This window comes from Neolamprologus multifasciatus, chromosome 17 (assembly GCF_963576455.1).
Source record: "Neolamprologus multifasciatus chromosome 17, fNeoMul1.2, whole genome shotgun sequence".
Taxonomy (NCBI): Eukaryota; Metazoa; Chordata; class Actinopteri; order Cichliformes; family Cichlidae; genus Neolamprologus; species Neolamprologus multifasciatus.
This window is the reverse complement of record NC_140455.1, coordinates 13,327,615-13,347,850: the sequence shown is the minus strand read 5'-3', so window position 1 is coordinate 13,347,850 and position 20,236 is coordinate 13,327,615. Positions and strand designations below refer to the sequence as shown.

Genomic DNA, 20,236 nt, shown 5'->3' with positions numbered 1-20,236 from the left:
ATATGGAAAAGATATATCTTTAAATCTTATAAAGTTTGTATCTGTCTTGTGTGAAACTTGTATGAAAAGCATACAAGAGTGAAAACAGATATAAGATCCCTTGAAAAATTATATAATGAAACTTGTGTGTTTTGGATACTTACTAAAACAATATATGAAAGTAATGAGAAAGTGGCCACTTTCATGAGTAAATCATATAAGTTTTTACTATTTCTCTTCCATATGGGTCGTTTCACCACTCACGACCTTAACAGTGGTTTTGTCCTGGTGGGCACTCTCTGTGCATCCAGGATCCGACTCCTCACAATTCAGGAAGAACCTGGGTTTATCTTACCATATAATCTTGTCACCATGTTGACAGCTCAGTATTACTAAAATACTTACTATAAAATATTTCATTTCCAGACACCTGAAGATGGCTACATCTTGGTTAATGCTGCAATATAAAAATCCAAAACAGAAGAGCATTTGATTAAAAGCCCATTCGCTTCCCCATTCTCATTCTTTTCTTTAACTCAGTCACTTTTTTCTTTTTTCTTTTTCCTTCCTTCTTCCTGTGCCGTGGGCTTTTTCAGCTGTTGATGTGTGTTGCTCACATGCCTCATTGAATCTTAGGTTGTCCTTGAGAGGTGTTCCGTTTGCACTTCAAAAAGGGTTTCATAAGATACATTTTAACCTCACTCTCAGTACCCACACAAACACACCTACTCTATACTCACAAAGACATGCACATATAAGATATGGAATAATAGCAGTCCTTAAGTGGACTAAGCCCCAGGCACTTCTTCTTGATGTGTCTAATGGGATATGTTGACTGACAGCCAGACTTTGACCCTTTGACCAAACGTAACATGGTGTGTGTACCTTGGGACACGTATGAAGCGTTTGAAGTGAACCTGACCAAGTCCCAATCACCACTAAAGATTTTGGCAGCTTATGGGTTTGGGGTCAGGGTCAAGGTTGAGTTCACAGGAAATGTATGTTTTCACCATGTTGTATTTACATTATTAATGTTCTTTATGGCCACAAGGGCATACATGTACACTGGAAAAACACACACAGGTGCTATTAACATTTAATTATTCATCAAGGATGTTGTCAAGCCTACTTAAATATTATTCAGCATTTGAAAAAATACTTAAGGATTGTGCTGTGTTTTCTTCTTCTTTAAGGGTGGCCACAGGGTGGCCACAGCAGGTTATTGGCCTCCATGTCACTCTGTCCCTAGCATCCTCTTCTTTCACACCAACCCTCCGATCTTTCACTACATCCATAAACCTCTGAATTCTTCCTCTTCTGAATGGCAGTTCTATCTTTAGATTTTCGACCCCTCTCTCTTCCTCTCTCTTTTCAATATGTCTGCTCTTACATCTTTACTTTTCTACCTGTCTCCCTTTCATTCACACACATGTATTCTGACTTTCATTCACATACCTTCTTCATTACTCAGGAACCTTCTCTCTCTTCAAGATTGTCTTAAACAATCTTGCTAAAAATTCCACTGTCCTCTCTCTAACTATCCTCTGTCCTCATCTCTCGCTCTCTTTCATTTTATGCATTCATCAGACCCTAGTCCTTTTCTCCATCTTTACTCCCCAGCCTCACATACAATTTACTGTAAGCGTTTTCCTTTGTCTTTGCCACCGTAGCTGTATGCCTAGCCTCCCAGCAACTCCCTGACTATCCCACTTTTTCTTTGCTAAATTCTTCCTTTGAATACTGAATATTTTCATGTTCCTTCTCATTCAATAACCCAAGTATCCTTATCCTCTTCCTCTATCCAAAGGATACGCCAAACAAATTCTTTGGATTTTCCCTCAGAACTACAGCTGTAGTTTTCCAGTCATTTGGTAACTCCACCCTACCACCCAGAGCTTGTCTCAACTCCTTCCTGAACTCTTTGAATGAAGTCCTCTTTCTTCAGCTGCTTCTAATCTTTTTTTCCCCATCTTTCTTGCCTGTCCCGTTTGGTACTTTAGCAATCAGAATTGTTGTCTGAAGGCCAGGAAAGATGCCCAACTGATTTATTTTTTCAAGTGGAGAAAATATGGCAATGCCATATTGGTCCACTTGATTGATCTATATTATTATTATTTTTTATTTTATTTTAAGTTATTACAAATTGGACAGACAATTAGACAGAAAGGGAGAAAGAGAAGGAAAGAAAGGAAGAAAGAAAAACAGAGCGGAAGGGGGGACAGTAAGAGAAGACACTGAGAGAATCCATTGGATCACCTGTTAAAAGAAGAAAAAAGGAAACAAACAACAAGCGAACAGTTCAAAAAGTTTGTCCATGTAACGATCTGCTAGAGGGTGTGGGGAGCCATAGCCCTGCCCCCCAGAGCATGAAGCAGACATGGAGGAGATCCAGGCCCGGACATCCACAGGTCCCCCAGGGTCCGAATGACCAAGGAGGACCACCGGAGAGGCAACCGCATCACCGCGCCCCAGTCCCAGAGTCCCCACGCCGAAGGGGCACAACCCTTCAGAAGTGTAAAAATATCACTTCGTACCTTTCTGTTGGGTTTGGGCTGAAATGCTGGGACTAGATAACTGAAACTTTTACATGCACTTTCAAAAACAGTATCAGAAACAGTATAATGTAGCTGTTCTTGTTTTATACCATCTCATGCATTTGTGCTTGCACTTGGCTGAATGGGAGGTTTGCCTTTCCTCTGGGCAGCCTGTTTCCCAGGTCAGCTGGATATGTTACAGCTGATAGCACCACTATGATGACGGACGAGGCCACAAGCCAGTAGCCTTCCCCTTTCTCTCCCCCACCACACTCACTACTCCACAAACCACATTCTCCCCCTTGAACACCCCTCTTTGTAGTGACATCACCAACACGCTGGTTGACAGCATCTGCTAATGGCACTCACCACTAATGGAGCCCATGAGTATTCGTCTAAAAAGATTGTAGGTCCATCATACAGAAATACTTTGGTAGATATAACATACCACTTGTATCCAAGTGTTAATTTGGTCATGAACTGAAGAGCAATTGGTTAACACCATCTGTCTGTCATCACATTTATTGTAGAACTAATTCTTCATCTAGTTTTTATTTATTTATTTATTTTGCCAATTTAAAAAAAAATCTTTTTTAATCTATGGGAATCAATCAGGGGTCATAAAGAGAATAAATTTACATAATTAAAAATACACACATATCCTCGTGAGTTCTTAAAATATTTTTTGATCTTTGAATTTAGTTAAAAAAAAGACTGTTAATGATTAAGGTGATGTCCCCACAGCAGAGAGTGAAATAGCTCCTGTCAGCAAGGTTTAAATAAATCTGCCCAAATACTTCTAATTTATTTTCCCAAACCACGCGGAGCCGCACTATAAGGCCCCTGTTCTAAGGGGTGTCTATCCACACAAATGCCAAAACAGAGGTTTCTTAGCAGTTTGCTGCTCCAAGGTGATCAGTGTTACTTGCTTCAGCAGTAAGTGGTTTTAATAATGTGCCTACTCAATCCATATAAAGCAATCAACAGACGCAAGCACACGGATCACATGTCCTGAAACAGTGGACATAATAGACCCTGTTTATAATTTTGGTTTAAAAACGGATAAAGATATACTCTGCCTGTCCTGACAGAGAAGGCCTCAAGTATTAAGTGTTACATGGAAAAATGTGAACTTTTTATCATCTGTTGGCACATTTCCCCATCCTTCTTGATTTTCCTAAAACAAGATGCTAAACTTGTTCACATGCAACATAACCTACAGGGCTCACATTCTGCTCATACTTTGTGAGCGGATGATACTGCTGTCTTGGGAGTTACGAGATGCTGTAATTCCAAGACCATGGAATGCAGTTCTCTTGGCAGGGCGGGACATCAAACTCTGACGTCTCTGACTCATCTGTCAGAAAGTGTCGCTGGGTGTCAAACACGCAGAGATCATATTATCATAACTGTGTTGACTTCCAGTGGGTTATTAAATTGTGGTAACTTGCTTGTTAAGTCTGATGTTAGCATGGCACTGCTGTCTTCTTTGAGAGAGATGGAGCTGTGGGAGTCAGAGGATGAGCCCCAGGGGACGGGAACATGTGATGGCAAGGGGAACAGGCACTGTCAATAATAAGATTTATTATCCATCGGTTAGTTCCAGGGAGGGGGCAGAAGGAGACTGCTGTTCTCTGGAATTAGCCGTCAGGTATGGAGAGGCAGACTGCTGGGTGATCCCTAAGAGGATGCAGGATTGGAGGTTCAGAGTGGTGCACTGTCGGGATGCTGAGCTTAGGATAGAGTGTAAAAGAGAGCATGGAAGACAAGTTTTCGTAAAGTCTAGTCTATGATACGGGGCTCAGTCATCTTAGGGATAGAACTTGAGCTCAACACTTTCAGATCCACTTAAGTGATCTGTCTCTTCATGTTGATGAAGTAGGATCTAAAATGAAAAAAAGTGAATTTGTCTGCTGGACTGTTATAATCAGAGGGATGAAGTGAAGGGAAAAAAAACTTGATTTTTGGTTTGAGGTGTTTGTTCACTCAAATTTTCAAATTTTAATGCCGTAGATATGCAGATTGTCATGGGTCTATTTAAGATTTATCCCGTTTCCCTCATGACTGCGTTGCAGCAACGAGCCATATGCCCAAAGAGCAAGAAACACAAAACACCTAAGCAAGAGCTTTTAAAATTAAAAGTAAGTCTGTTTTGCAAGGTTTCGCTGTTATTCTAATATTGAATACTGGTCCTCCTCTAAGATGGCTGCTTTTACTCTTAGTTTTTTCAATATGGTATATAGTTCAACTGCAAGCATTTCAATTATCCGTTTTGGGATATGTCTTAATGAGTTATCAGTGTTGTCAAAGGGTCATAAAAGACCTTAATGTCTGAAATGCACAAAACCACATTTAAACTTATTAACATATTTAGTGACAATAAATGACTGGATTTCACCTGAACAACTGAATTGATTGCAAATTCAATGTAATGGTCTAAAAACCATAACTAAAACTGCTTGAAAACCACCAGACTTCAACACAATACTCTAATCTCATGTACCAATTACTATCACAAATAGATATCAGCTAAAACTACTTAATATATCTATTGTAGTTGGCTGGTTCCTTTTGCTATGTTTTTAATTCATTTGTACTTGGTGGGTAATTGTGATACCGTTTGCTTGGTTGCTTTAACTGATTGACTGAAAATAAATAAATACAGTAATTGGTCATGTCATGCCTGATGCTCGGTCTACTTAATAGAGATAGAAGTAGCATTGTTATTATACCAGGTAGACATATACTGTCATTAAACAAAATTCCTTTCACCTCTGTACTGGGCCAGAAGCACTAAACAAGAGTATCTTAAGGGGTAAGTGGAAAACTATGCTGAAGCCATATAGTTAATGTGGCTCTGAAGAAGAAGAAGGCAGACCACTTGCAAAAGGAGCGATGAGTGCAGCGTGAGGTGACGAGAGTAGATTATCTGTAGATTCACAGCAGCGAGTCAGTGAGAGATGGATGGACGGATACGAGCTGCGTGCGTCTGCAAATGGTGGCTTCACAGTGTAGGGCGCCACTTGCAAGGCAGGCCACTGTCAGAGGTCTATTAAGGGAAGATGGAGACCCCAGGTGTATGTATGTGAGTAAGTGTGTGTTTGTGTGTGCGTGTATGTGTTCACATGCTCATTGGTCATGGTCCTATAGTGGAAGATTGAAACCCCATTGCTCCAAGAGCCACTCAACCAACACAACCTGCAGTGGTTTACAATCAGAGCAACACCGTCCATCCATCCCTGCTGACATGCACACAAACGAAAACACCAACAGCACAACTCACTATAGATGTCATTAAACAACAGTAGGAGTGGAACAGCTGTGCGACAGCATCTTGGACACGGTTGATGTCATGATGTTTGCAATGAGTGCTTAGAGACACATTGAGGTGTTAGTTGGGAGGGAAGGTAGGTGAAAGTGGGTGTATGAGGTTGCAGGGTGGGAATCATGGCAGCACCTTTGACAAGCCCTATTTGTCATCTCCCAGGATGCCCAAATAGCTCAGACTGGAGTACAGATGGATTGTGGGAGAAAAAGTGACTAGAAGCCAGGCAACTAATCCTGTACAAATGACTACCCCCACCCATATTCCCCCTCTAGGGCTACCTTTTGTACTGTCTTATTTTTAAGCTAGGTCTCTCTCGCTCTCTCTCTCTCTTATTTCAAATTGACTTAATTTTTTTCAGTTTTGTCATGATATTTTAGTTTTTTTGACATGACAAAACTGAAGTAAATTTAATTCCTGTTTACAACATGGCACTCACTAATCAGAATGGGTCTCTGAGAAGTAACTACACACAGAGAAATGATTGGTCTGTGTTGTTTGAATCATTTAATAAAACATATGTATTATGGTCGAAAACCTGTTAAAAGAATATTTTTATTGCATTGCTAACAGTATAATAATACCCATGACTTAATTATTTTAAACCCCTTTTCAAAAACTACTTAATTCAGTTTTATATAAATCAATTGTTTTATTTGTATAATGCCAATTCACAAAGGTCAAAATGCTTTATATTGAAAGGTAAAGACCCTACAATATTGGAGAGAAAAAAAGCCTATGAGCAACCACTTGGGGACAGTGGGAAGGAAAAACTCCCTGTTGACAGGAAGAAAGCCCCAGGAGAACAATGTTCACACTAGGGCAGCTATCTGCTGCAACTGATTGGGAGTGAAAAGCGAAAACAGGAGAGAGAGCAAAGGGAGATGAGAAAAAATACACACTATATTAGAGACATAGTTTAATAATTACTGATACTGGTTTAAGACAGTGAAAAAAAATCACACCCAGTACATCAGGGGAAGCCGCCAGCAGCCATCCGTAACTAGCCCATAAGCATTACCAAAAAGGAAAGATTTAAGTATGAGCTTTAAAGTAAAATCGAGCTCCATTCCCCAACTCTCTGTTCACAGTACTCATAGCTAGTGCTGGGCGATATGACGATATATAACGTGTGGACGATAGAAAAGTGTCTATCGTGCCATTTGTCTTCTATCGTTTCTAACCTAATTTTATAAATTATTACATAAAATATATCATTAACCCTTTAAAACTGGTCAGAGCTCCATTTTGTATAACTATTTTTAACTCCCTGTAGAATTGGAACCACGTAAGCTAGCGCAATAATTTTTTTTGCATATGAAACCGGAGGAGTTGTACGTACATCTTATGCCATTAGCTTGCCCTAGGTCATGGTTTCCTTCCACATATAGCTTGGCAAAAATTGCATAAAGAGCACTAGCAGCAACAAAAACACAATATTCCAAAAACACGCTTTGCTGATCCGATCAGCTGTTCATAACACTTCCTACGTTGGAATATAGGTCAGCGCGAACTATCGCATGTCTGCCATTACCTGATCAAAACCGGAAGTGACGTCATTTTCGCGGAAATTTTTTTTTTTTCCCTGAAAAATACTTTCAGGGCTTTATAAGCCTATACTGATGATTTTAAAAGTTATGTTTGACTTTATGCTTTTCTGTATAATTTCTGGGATGCGTAGAACTCAAATTACACTGTTGGAAATAGTTTATTTTGATGCACATGCTGTTTCTTTGCAGCAAGTTGGGAAAAGAAAAACTATAGCCAGCCGAAGATACGGCAGTCTTTCACACAAGGCCCTTATCAGAAAACGTCCCAGCGCCTCACAGGAGCCATCTCGCGTTACATTTGTAAAGGCGTGGCCCCTGTTTATGTAGTTGAGAAGGACAGCTTTCGTGACCTCGTCAAAGTCCTTGATCCGAGGTACGTAAGCACTTCAGTAAAGTCAAGTTGCCTTGCTTATATGACGCATGCCGGGCCAAAGTAGAGAAGGATGTTTGCAGTGTTGTGCATTATGCCTTGATGACTGACCTATGGACGAGCAGAGATACGCCCTACATGAGCACAACCATCCATTTCATTAACAAAGACTGCACCCTCTGCGGTCGCTGTTTACAGACTGCGTACTTTCCAGATGACCACAGGTCAGGTGGTATATCGTGATATATATCGTTATCGTGATATAAAATAATTCATATCGTGATAAATCTTTTTTCCATTGCAGTCAGCTGGCATGAGTGGGTAATGAAATATTTTTCCCACTGAAAACCCTGCATCCAGTTGAACAGAATCACCTTTTTTTTTAAATTCTTTACATGTATTATTGATACAATTTGATTATTGATACAGTGTGAAAGCCTTTTTTTTTTCTTTTTAACACACCAGTCATGTCCTGTTGCACCCTCTAGCAAGGAAAGGGATGGTGGAAAAAAAAAAGCTACCTTTTAAAAAATAAATAAATAACAAACTTAAACTGCTTGGTGTACTAATGTAGGGTGTGTGCTTGTGTCTATGATCGTGTTGTAAACCTGTTGTCAGTATTTCAGCCCCCTGCCTCCCCCCTTCCTGTGATTTGTTGAACAGTAAATGTGTGTCTGAGATAAATTCTCCAGCTGATCCAGAGCTGCATCATGGCTGACAAATGAAACCAGCATCTCTGAACAGGACGAAGAATGAGGGGGAGGTGTGGCGAGAGGGAGAGAGGGAAGGTTGAATGAGTAGAAGTGGAAATGGAATCATTTCATTATTCTTCACCACAGACCTTGTGACAGTCACGGTTTGTTATTGGGCGCTAATTAAAACAGCAACAATCCTAACAACTGGCAGTTAAAGACTTGTAAAAGAGGTGATGGGAAATGAGTTCTGCACTGAGTGCATAAACTCATTCCTAATTCCCCCCTCTAACACCTCTCTTCACTCTTTTCTTTACTCATTAGGAAGACTGAGTGCTGTCGCTGACCACTGCATTGAATGATTGGTAGAAGGGGGAAGAGAGTGCAGATAATGACTTCTTTTTTCTTTAATAGTTTGATTGAATACACTGAGCAACTGACTCATGTTGCATTAAATCTTTTTTTTCTTGTCTGTGGTAGTGGGAGATTGTTGCTTTTTCTTCAAATATCATTAACATTAGCACCATTAAATCCATGCTTGCTGTCAAATTACTTGACATAATTTGTGAAGAAGAAACAGATGAAAAAACATTAAAGTTAGACAATCCTCATTTTCTACAGGCAGTCATGGCTGCACTCAGTGATTAAAACGTAAAGAAAATGGATGTAGGTAACTGAGTTTTACCAGTTTGACTGAGTTTTATTTATGAATAAAAGTGACTAAAATGTTTTTGTAGCCTGATAGCCAAGTCGTCATGCTGCTTATTGCTATCACAGTGATTTTGGTCAGTATTTAAGCCGCTGTCATCCAACCAGTTTGAACACTGAATTTCAAAAAAACTTTTTTGAAAAGTAGATTGTACACGAATGCTAAAATTGAAATCAGCAACAAAAGCCAGGTTCAATCTATTTTTCTTCTCAAATCAAGTCAAATCAAGATTTATTTCTATAGCACATTTTAAAAACAACATCAGTTTTGACAAAAGTGCTTCATAATCATCCAAAAAGAGAATGAAAGGTTAAGAACAAAGCATTAACAAGCAAAACAGATCAACAAACAACACAGTGACAAACATAAAAAGCAAGCCGGATTATAGCCAAACTTGTTTGAATTCACTCTTCTGAATAAAAACAATTGCATAACATATAAATACATAAAGCCACTTTTAGCTGTTCCCAGTTACAAGGGGATACCACAAAGGGTAGCTCTGCATGTCTGAACTGGCAGACTTTTATCCCTTCCTGACATATTGCCAAAGGGGGATCTGTGTCTCTTGCTAGAATTGAACCAGTGTGATTTGATTAGATTAACTCTATTACAGAGTGATTCAGGTCTATATTCAGTGTAGCTAAATGTACTGAATGAACAGATTTTTCCATCAGTGGATTACTTTTTCTTTTTTTTTCCCTTGCATATTCCAGGACGACAATGACAGAATTGATTGTGAAAGAATGGTTCAGGGACCATAAAACATCATTTTCACTCAATCCTTGGCCACAATTGAGTCCGGACTTCAACGGCATTGAGAATCTTTGAGATATGCTGCAGAAGACATTATGCAGCAGTCCAACTCTCTCATCATGAATACCAGATCTCGGGGGTGGGGGTGGTGGGTGGGGGGGGTAGGGTTAGGGTTAGACTGCAGACTGTGATGAGACCATTGACAATGCTGACTGGTTGAAAAGTTGGCTTTTCAAAAGGAATGTAAACACCTGCACGTTGACCACGTCAAAGACTCACTCATAATGTACAGACGAGTAACCCAAACAGTGGTTGCAGTCTGCAGGTGGCATTATTTTAACACAGCTTCAGGTTTCTGCAAAGAAGTTCTTTATGTTGTATTTTCTCTCTTCTCAGTGGCAGAGGCTAAAATGAAGAACCAACTACAGCACAACCACGAATTAGAATACACTACTACATTTTTGACACTAACCCCTGCTGTTATTATTCATTATTGGGTTGTCATAATGAAAGAAAAGTAAAAAGTAGGTAGTTTTTCAGAAAAATACATTTTATCTGACATATTAGTAACGACTACCAGTAACTACAGAATACAGAAGTGTGACCAACAAAAAAAACCTTTTAGAGGTATTCACAATGTCTTTACAATTTAACTTCAGTGCACAGGCCTTTGTAGTGGCTGATGTTGATGTGAACAGGGACTCGAGCGATCCTCAATGCAAATTCTGTTCTCTGTGCGTCAGCCAGCTTAGGCCATCATAAAATAACTTGATGGATAAACAGTCAAAATAAATAAATAAATAAATAACAACACTAGAGCCCCCCACCCCCCTTTCCGATCTCACTGCTCTTATGCCTCTTCTCTGATGGATTTGTAAAATGATATAACGAATGAGACTTAAAGTGAGAAGGAAGGAGGGAGGCTGGGTAGGAGGAATGATGGTGGCGAGGAAGTAGACAGAGCATATGATTTATTAGACTCATAAAAATTCTGCCTTTGTTATTCCCTCTCATTTTTATATGTGAAGCTTATTAAAGAGCACACCTGCCAGAGTTCTCAGACAAACTTATGTGTGTGTGTGCGCACATTATGCATTCAGAATGATGTCAATGTGCATTTGTTCACACTCACTGCCTGGATGCTTAACTCTGGCTTCTGTTTCTTAATCATCCCTGCCCATAGATGCCAACTCTTCCTCCCATCGTAACCCCGCCTCCCAAAGGGTGTTCAGGACACGCTACAAGATGGTGACCCATCTGGGCTCCAGTGCCATGCAGACCCTCTATTACAACCCAGCCCTTTCCTGGCGTGCCAAGAGGATCCAGTCTGCCAGGTAATCCACGTTATCAGATACTTCCTCAGGTCTGGCTTTAATGTGATTCAGTCTCTAATGCAGAGTAAGTGCAGAGTGAATCCCTGTCTTTTATGTTACAGTCATGTGTAGCATGAGTGGTAGGGGTCGAAAATTTATGGTGTTCATTTTTACACAGTAGATAACCCAGAGAATAAACCATTTACAATAGTGTGCTCCTCACATTAATTTATACCAGCAGGGAACACATCAAATCCAAGACGGATACAGAGAGAGAGGGAGCTGGGTGGTTGGGTGTTTTTATTTATTTATTTATTTTTTAATGTCATTGCAGCCCTCATCTCTCACTTTTTCTTTATCTTCATTCATCAATCTTTCATCTTTGTCTTAGTACTTCTGAGTTCACAGTGAATGCATGTTAATTGGACTCACTGGTTTTATCATTCATCTTTTTTTGTCCATCAAAATTGTCATTAAAAATGCAAACTGTTTTATTTCCAGAGTCACACAGAGATCTCTTTATTGGTGTTTTCAAATAGATTCATTGTATACCACATTTGAAAATTTGGAGCCAGAAAGCTATGTCAGTTAATCAGCTAGTCATTGCAGCACCCATATTTTAAGCCTTCTAACAAAGAGAATGGTTGTTTTGTGTCTTTTTGATATGGTGCTAAGAGGAGGTCAAACTCCTCTTTATGTGATGTGATATCCAAGGTTTTGTCACTGAGAAAAATTCACTCTTGAATAATCTTTTCATAACCGAGACTTGTAAGCTTAGCTTAAACACTGAAATCCCCGAAAACATGGTTGTTCCAAGGTTTTCCACAATTATGTTGCTGCCTTGGTTCCCAGGGCGATGGTGGTTGGGTGAGGTTGTGTATTTTATTCTAAATGCGACTGGGATTTACAAAATTAACATATTATGTTAAAGATCAAGTGAAACTAGCAGTTCAGAAAAAAATCAAGAAACATTTTCTCATAGACTTCTTCACAGTCAGACCTCGTTTTAAAATTAGTGGGTTCCCCCCTACTGGCCAGTTTCAAGAATGCATGTTTAAGACGCCTAACACTAAGATCTAAAGAATAAAGAATATGATTTTTTTTTTTTTTTATGTGTGTAAGATTATTTTCTATGTTTCTTGTTTGCCAAGACTTGAAAGAACAGTTTAAATATAAACCATAATTCAATTCTCTGGTTTCCTAAGAGTTAGATTAGGGGTGTTTTGAAACCGAGATGACATATCTGCTTCATTTCTTTGTTGCAGTATATGAGATTAACTTGTTTTGTACACATAGAAAGAATAAAGGCTTGGCCCATGCAAAAAGTTTCAGTTTAACATAACAAAGTTTAGAAAGAATCAAGTTCAACTTTATGCCTCTGAATTACATAGTGTGTCACAGACCTTAGTGAACAGATTTCATGCTGCTCTGTAGTGCTAGAAAGGAGTTCGATATGTCTACAGCTGTCACTGTTGGTAAGTTCAACAGTGCCGTCTTTGTCATTTAGATTGTGCGATCTTGTAATTTTTTCGCGTAGCCACTTGTAATGAAATCATTTTGTGTATTTGTTGTGTGTGTTGATGATGAGCAGAGTTAATTTGTGCAATCCAGATTTGGTGAAACAGAAGACCCTGGACTGTGGCTGGACTCAGCGTCTGGTGACTTATTACTATTCATTTAGCTGCTGCAGTAAATATTGATTCATCAAGGGATTTTCAATTTGAGCCCCCTGACATCCTGTGAAATATCACCACATGTGTAGAAGTGAGGAAAGAGATAGGGAGGGAGGGGGACACATCGGGTCCCCAGGGAGACTCATACCCCCACCCCACCCTCATACCTGCTCCTTTTTTATGCTTTATCTATCTGTTTAACTCCAAAGACCACCACCACTTTTATCAATTTGAAGCTATTGAGTGGAGCATGAGCTCATATTCTTTGCTCTTAACTACTGAGTACTCCTCTTCATCTTTGGCCTATCAGACCCGCTGGTCTCGCTTCATACGTTCTCAACTCCTATCTCTGCCTGCCACAGCTGCATCTTAGAAAACATACCATACATGTACCTGACCGCTCAGTAGTCCAGAGGATCCCAATGTGTTCAGATAACCTGTAGAGAAAAGCCATTGATTAGATATTTAAAAGTGGTCTGGTACCATTTAATTCATTTTTGACTTTCTTGTTAAGACTTAATTCAATGATATGCATATATTAAAAAATAATTTTTTTTGTTTGTTTTTTAAGAAAAAAATCTAAACACATTTTCCCCTAAAGTTCTGTCTGCATTCAACAAAAGTGATTTCAAGGACTGAACATAAAGCTTGCCTAAATAGCATGCACTTGTAGGCGCATTTATCTGTGGTTTGGTAAAAGTCATTGAGAAACATTATTTCTTATCTTGTCCAAAAAATAAAAAATAAAGGTGAGCTTTGTGTATCATACATATGTTGACAGTCAAAGTGTCACTGAGTTCCAGGCTGAGATTTGTGAGCAATGTTTTGGTTGCCTTAATTAAAAGCACGGGGATGTCCTGGATAATATTATTGTTGCCACTGGCCTCTGTTACGGCCTTTGTTCACTCTGTTCCCATCACCCATCCTACTTGACAGCATTGACTTGCTTTTTGGGTATTTCAGTTTAAACTTTTGAAAATTGTTCTTGGTGACACATTTTAGAATGGGTACTAAGAGTGTTAAAACTGAAACATGCACCTGCAACACTGAGAATATTCTGCTTTATGGGCTTTTTTTGAGGCTGATGATGGTGCCTCTATTGAGAAGGCGGGTTTTTGTGCTTAAGGAGTCTAATTTAACTAGTTTTACTTAGTTTTTGGTTTTAACACAACAGTTTATCTGTAAATATGTGACTGGTAAAACTGATTTTTTTTTTTTTAAACTTGTCCTTCTCGTCCATTTAGTTGCACAGATGTCTTGCTCCCAGGCCCACAGGAAGTGAGGTTGCCTCTGCCCAACATACCGTTCTCTCTCCTAGTTTTAGCCATAACAGGCATGGTGTGTGATTTAGAGCTGGGTGACAGTTTGAAGGGGCGGGGGAATCGGCTGCAGTATTTCAGGCCCCGCCACCAGAAAATAGATATAATCTCAACATTAACTCCATTAATAGTATCAGGAGTTGAATTAAGAAAGCTGTAAAGCATGCACTCTGGAGGATAAATTACAGCCCAACCCTCCTTTCATCTCCCTTGCTATTTTTCTCCCCATGAACCACTCTTTAATTTTCTGTCCCCCTATGTTTGCTCTGTTGCTGTTCTTTCTTGTGTTTTATGTCTTTCTGTTTGATGAAATTTCATGTCAGTCTTGCAAATGCCTCCATCTTTCTCTGCTTTATTTCTGGCATAAATGTTAAGGCCCTCATGCATATACATACATACATACATACATACTTTTGTGTATATATATATAATATGTACACACACACATCTGGTCCAGGCGCTCATCTCCTTTAGTGCTTCAGTATTGATCAGTACAGGATGTAAGAGACTGGGCAATAAAGTTAAGCAGCGCTCCCTCTTCTTCACTTCTCTCTTCTTTTCCTGCATTCACCACCCCATTCGTTCCACTTTATACCGCAATTCATTCCTTTGCTCATTACTTATCACATTAGTCATCCACCTTCCACCATACAGTTGTGTGTTAAGATTCTCTTCTGCTGCTTTTTAATGCTGAGTTCTCAATAAATATGTTTTATTGTTACTTTCTACACTACAGTCAGTTCCCCTTACGTTGGATTTGAAAGGATCCTGATGCGTAACTTGGCTGCTTTGGTTTCCTTTAAAAGTGTGAAGAAGAGCAGCAATGCTCTCGGTTAGAATTAGCCAGACAACTGTTTTTGCTGTGCTCTGTTTCAAGGGTAACTGTTTCCCAATATGAGCTTACTAATGCTGGGGTTGCAGACAAATAAGACAAGGGCAGCATTATTCTGAGCAGTTGCGCGACCCTCCAAATTCTTCCTTGTCACTAAAACAAAAGTCGGATCATTCATCAACGGCACCGGTAGTGCTGAATCGCGCTCTCCTTTATCTGTGCATTGCATGGTCAGAGCACCGCACATACACACACCTGCATACACATATACAGAGTCAGACATACTGGATGGTCTCAAGAGAGTTTCTTTGTAGCCTTGCCCTGTCCTCTAGTTCTCTTGTTTTTCCACACCATATTTTTTACAGTTGTTTTTTTGATGAGTTTAAGATCTTTTACTGTCTGTGACCTCCAATCTTTATTTTATGCTTTCTAGCACACTTAAAAGTGTAAAGATTACATAAACTGTGCTTCAGGGCTGAACAACTTTGTTAATTTGTAGAACTTTAATCTAAAAGGAAATTTAATTTTCCTATAAATTAATCAAGCAAAAACGCCTCCCCATTCTCTTTGAGCTCGTCTTATGTCTGTGTAATTTTAATTTGTTTGTGGTTTTGACTGTTAATTTTCAAGAAAAAAACTGCAAAGTACAGATTTTTTATCTCTATCTAAGCTCTCCCACTAACAAAGGGGCGCTGCTGCTGCCACATGGTGAAGTGAACAAAGACCGGCATGGATTATTTCATTGTCACAGTATCTGAGCCGCCTTGTAAGCTGTCATCAGATCTGCGAGCTGCATCAATTGGCTGTATAAGTGCATTGTACAGCTGCTAATTATTATGAAGGAAGGACCAATAGAAACAACAACAATGAAGCATAACTTATTTTTATCGCCTTACCATAGCAAGTCATATTATTTGTCAGAATATTTAATTAAAATGCTCCAAGAAGCACCAACAGCACAAACACAAATTACCAGAGGTGAGACCTAGCAGGCCCTGTGCTGGACTGGCAACATTCCCAGTGACAGCCCTGTGACAAAGCCTTGAGAGCCTCAAGTGGTCATTTAAAGAACTGCAGTTAAATGCTGGCTTCATTTTTTGTGTTCTCTGGAACTTACTGTTATGTTATTTGTTATGAACAAGCCATGTGTGAACCAGTGTGACTCATTGTGTGCACATCCGTGTGTGCATGCAGTTCAGAGCTGCACTCGTTTTGTCTAAGAAAAGACGTTCTTTTGAGATGTTTTGTCTTGGTGTTGCCAGACGGTTTACCAGCCCTGTCTTCGGCTTTGAGAATGGACTACATTACCCCCAAGTTAAGTGTCCTTAAAGATGAATGAAGGCCCTTTAACAATAGTTTATAAAACCCACACAAGATTACGCTCATCAAAAATGAATCTGTTACATCACAGTGCTGCCTACTTAAAAGTAACTCATTGGTTAATATTTTCATCACAAGAAAATGGTATTGCTTTTTCAGAACTTCAGCACCAGCAACATTTTCCTCCTCCAATGTTGTAGCTAAATTGATTCTTTTTAAATGGACTCCTGTGAAAAAACTATTCATCCATCCATCCATTCACTTCCGCTTATCCTTTTTCAGGGTCGCGGGGGGCGCTGGAGCCTATCCCAGCTGTCATAGGGCGAGAGGCAGGGTACACCCTTGACAGGTCGCCAGTCTGTCGCAGGGCTAACACACAGGAACAGACAACCATTCACACTCACATTCATTCGCACATTCACACCTAGTGACAATTTGGATTATCCAATTAACCTATCCCCACAAGCTGCATGTCTTTGGACGGTGGGAGGAAGCCGGAGTACCCGGAGGGAACCCACGCAAACACGGGGAGAACATGCAAACTCCACACAGAAAGACCCCGGCCTGATGTTGGAATTGAACTCAGGACCTTCTTGCTGTGCGGCAACAGTGCTAACCACCGTGCTGCCCAAAAAAAAAAACTATTCAATTTCAAAAAACACTTTATTACAGTAGCAACTATCCTATATGCGTAGCCTGACTGCTTTCATAGGAATTAACAAGGTAAAAAGAAAAAAAAGAGGATAAATAGCAGCTGTATGCTGTGTTATCAAAGGCGGCATGTGTGTATCAGTAAATATGGCACCTTTATCTAAAAAGGAAAGAGTTTTTGTAGTTTTCTCATATAGAATATTCAGGTGTGTGTGTTAACACAATGACACAATATTCCCAGGAGTGGACATCCCAGTGTCTTCACCCCAAATTCAGACCACGCAGTGCTCAAATAAATTGCAGAAAAACCCAGTATCTAAATCTCTGACTCAGCACGTTAAGAGTTAAAGTTCATAACTGTTTATAACAATTAGAACAAGACTGAATACGTATGGCTTGTTTGGAAGTGTTTCTAGAACACAACCTCTTCTTTCTAAAGACAACATGGAAGCATGGCTTAGCTTTGCAGAGTTGCATCCATCTTCCTCCTCTCACCCCCAGTTGGTGACGGCAAATGGCCACCCCTACCCGAGCCTGGCTGAGTTCTGCCATAGGTCTCTTCCTGTTAAAAATGAGTTTTTCCTTCCCACTGTCCACAAGTGCTTGCTCAGTGGGAGTCATGTGATTGTTGGGGTTCCCTCTTTATTACAATTTATAGACATGACTGTTATTATAATGAACATAAGGATTGAACAAAGCTTGAACAGATCTTAGTTTGCGAGATTAGAGGTGTATACATCAAACACTTATAATTTTTGTGCCAAAGGGAACAATTGCTCTGTGATGGGGACGGCACACATGAAAGTAGTCATGCACAGACATGTGAAATCACTGGGACGATTGCTCTGACACTTGTATGTATGACTTGTATGAACATATGAACCCGGTGAGAGAACATCCTAACATCACCCCTTGACTGCAGCCCTGTGTCAGGGTTAACTGCCGTCTGTGTTAACTGTTCATGTCATATCCCCATTAACCTCCATTGTGGCTCCCTAGGCCACCCAGTCCTTGTTTAAGCCTCCCTGGGTGGCAGTCAGTGCTCCAACATTAGCCTCCATTACAGCTCCCCTGGCTGCAGTTGCCCTGTGTAGGGCGTCCACTGATCTTGTATCAGTGAAACTGAGTGTCTGTGCTGCTGAGTTATGGCACACAGTCTAATAGAGCGTGCATGTGAACACAGCTGATGGCTGATATTATTTGCAGCAGTGCAGCAGCTCTGCACGTGTTAAGCATCCATGTCAGTTGTTTTGTGCGCGCCATGCGTTTGGGGTAACCCTCTCTCTCTTTTCTGTAATGGGAGGCATGAACTCTCGCTCTAAACCCATTTCCAGCCCATCTGAAATACGGCAGCAAATTACCTCCAGCGGCGCCCTGCACACTAGCCCAATCCGCCCCAAATAGAAGTGACAGGACAGCGCAATTTATCGCCATAACCCCTGCACCGCCCCACCACCACCCAGAAGCTCCACACACACTGTGGACTCGCACATACAGATGCCGCACACATACACAGGCCAACCGAGGGACTCCTGAATCTTGAACCTGTGTGCAGAGGCCTGTGATTTTGTGTACTGTACATACCATAGTAGGAATGTGTTGTCATTCTGTGTGTGTGTGTGTGTGTGTGTGTGTGTGTGTGTGTGTGTGATCTCTACACTCAAGTGTAAGGGCCAACCGTGCTGCTCTGGCCCCCTGCCCTGCCTATTATCTCATTGATTTCCTTCTCTCCTCTTTTCAATTCTCTCCATTTCCACACTACCGTCCTTTCCATTAGAGGAGCAATTTAACAGAGTGCTGTGACATGAGAGAGAGAGAGAGAGAGAGCGAGAGAGGGGGGACTACAGGATGGGAAACATAAAGTGAAGAGAGGGGTTATACTGAGAGAGCTGGGGAGAAAGGATGGGTAAAAGAAAGAGGGTGAGCGGAAAGTCTTCTAGCAGATGGTTTTCTCTCAAAGCAATGCATGAATGAAAATTTTACAGTGTATTAACTGGGCTGAGTGGATAATTCCAAGTAGCAATAAACCAGAATTGGGAGTAATTTGATTTCCTCAGATGTTTCCTTATACCATCTATTCTTCTTTTATTTGAATCCCTCTTTCTCTAAGGAGTTTCCTTCAGAGCCGTCTTCGAGCTCCCCACGACAGACACCCGTCATCCACCCAGCAGTGGAGAGGAAGCAGCATGTGCTGGATTCGTGGCTCCTTATACCGTGTGTCAGCCAATAAGCTGTCCCGCACCGTAGCAGCGAACATGTCCATCAATCGAACAGGTATATGTGTTGTGTGTTTAACAACTTCTGACCGTTGGCAGACTTAAAGGTGAAGTTCAAAGAGGACTAACAATTCACACAAACACCGTGGAAATTTAAAATGTGCCTGAATGAGCCTGCCTCAGTGTTTTCCTCTCACAAGCAAATGTAAAATACATTTTCCTAATTAAAATATATTTAAAAGAGACTTAATTTCCACCATTGTAATCTGAGTATAACAAGGGCACAAATGTGACCGCTTGCTTGCCCCTCAGTTCCTCCTATGCTGAATGACACTGTCGTCTTTTTTTTTGATTGGTTGCCACTTGCAAAGAAGGTTATAAGGTTATAACAGGAGGTGGGTAAAGCTGCTGTTGTTTGAGAGTGGTCCTCTCCTCAGCCACTTCTCCTACAGAGACATGGAGGCACGCCCACCCAACCCAAGATATAATCTCCTCAGCATATTCTGCATCTTTCCTCGGGTCCTCTACCAGTTGGACATCCTAAAATGCTTCACGTAGGGGGTGTCTAGGAGGCATCCTCATGAGCTGCCCAATCCACCTCATCTGGCTTCTTTCAGTGTGAAGGAGTCCCTCCCAAAGAATCAAGCTCTTCCCCTGATTTCTATGACGGAACCCAGACAGCCTTCAGTGTCTGGGAGATGCTCATTTTGTCTGCCTATCTCATTCTTTCAGTCACCGTCTAGAAGATGTGGCCATAGGTGAGGGTAGGAACATAGATTGGCCGGTAAATAAACCGCTTTGTTTCCACACTCAACTCTTCTCGCCTCTCCTCTTCATTTGTTTTCTAGCTGCAGAAAATTTAGTTCTTAAAGTACAACACTTCTCACTGCTATAGTCATGGGTTTGGACATATTTCAGTTGACATAAAATTATACAGATTAGATACCCTGCATTTAAGACATTTAGTCCAAGAACATGGCAGTAAGTGTACAGAGAGTCT

General features: G+C 40.5%; 1 protein-coding gene across 2 annotated transcripts in view; it reads left to right on the top strand.

Moving 5' to 3' along the window:
- The window catches only part of zc3h3 (zinc finger CCCH-type containing 3), a 70,516-nt gene that overhangs the window by 28,429 nt on the left and 21,851 nt on the right, over positions 1-20,236 (top strand). For both annotated transcript variants that reach the window (XM_085137576.1, XM_085137575.1), the window contains exons 4-5: positions 11,096-11,246; positions 19,131-19,294. In XM_085137576.1, coding sequence (XP_084993702.1) covers positions 11,096-11,246; positions 19,131-19,294 — 315 coding nt within the window. The remainder of the gene's footprint in view (positions 1-11,095; positions 11,247-19,130; positions 19,295-20,236) is intronic.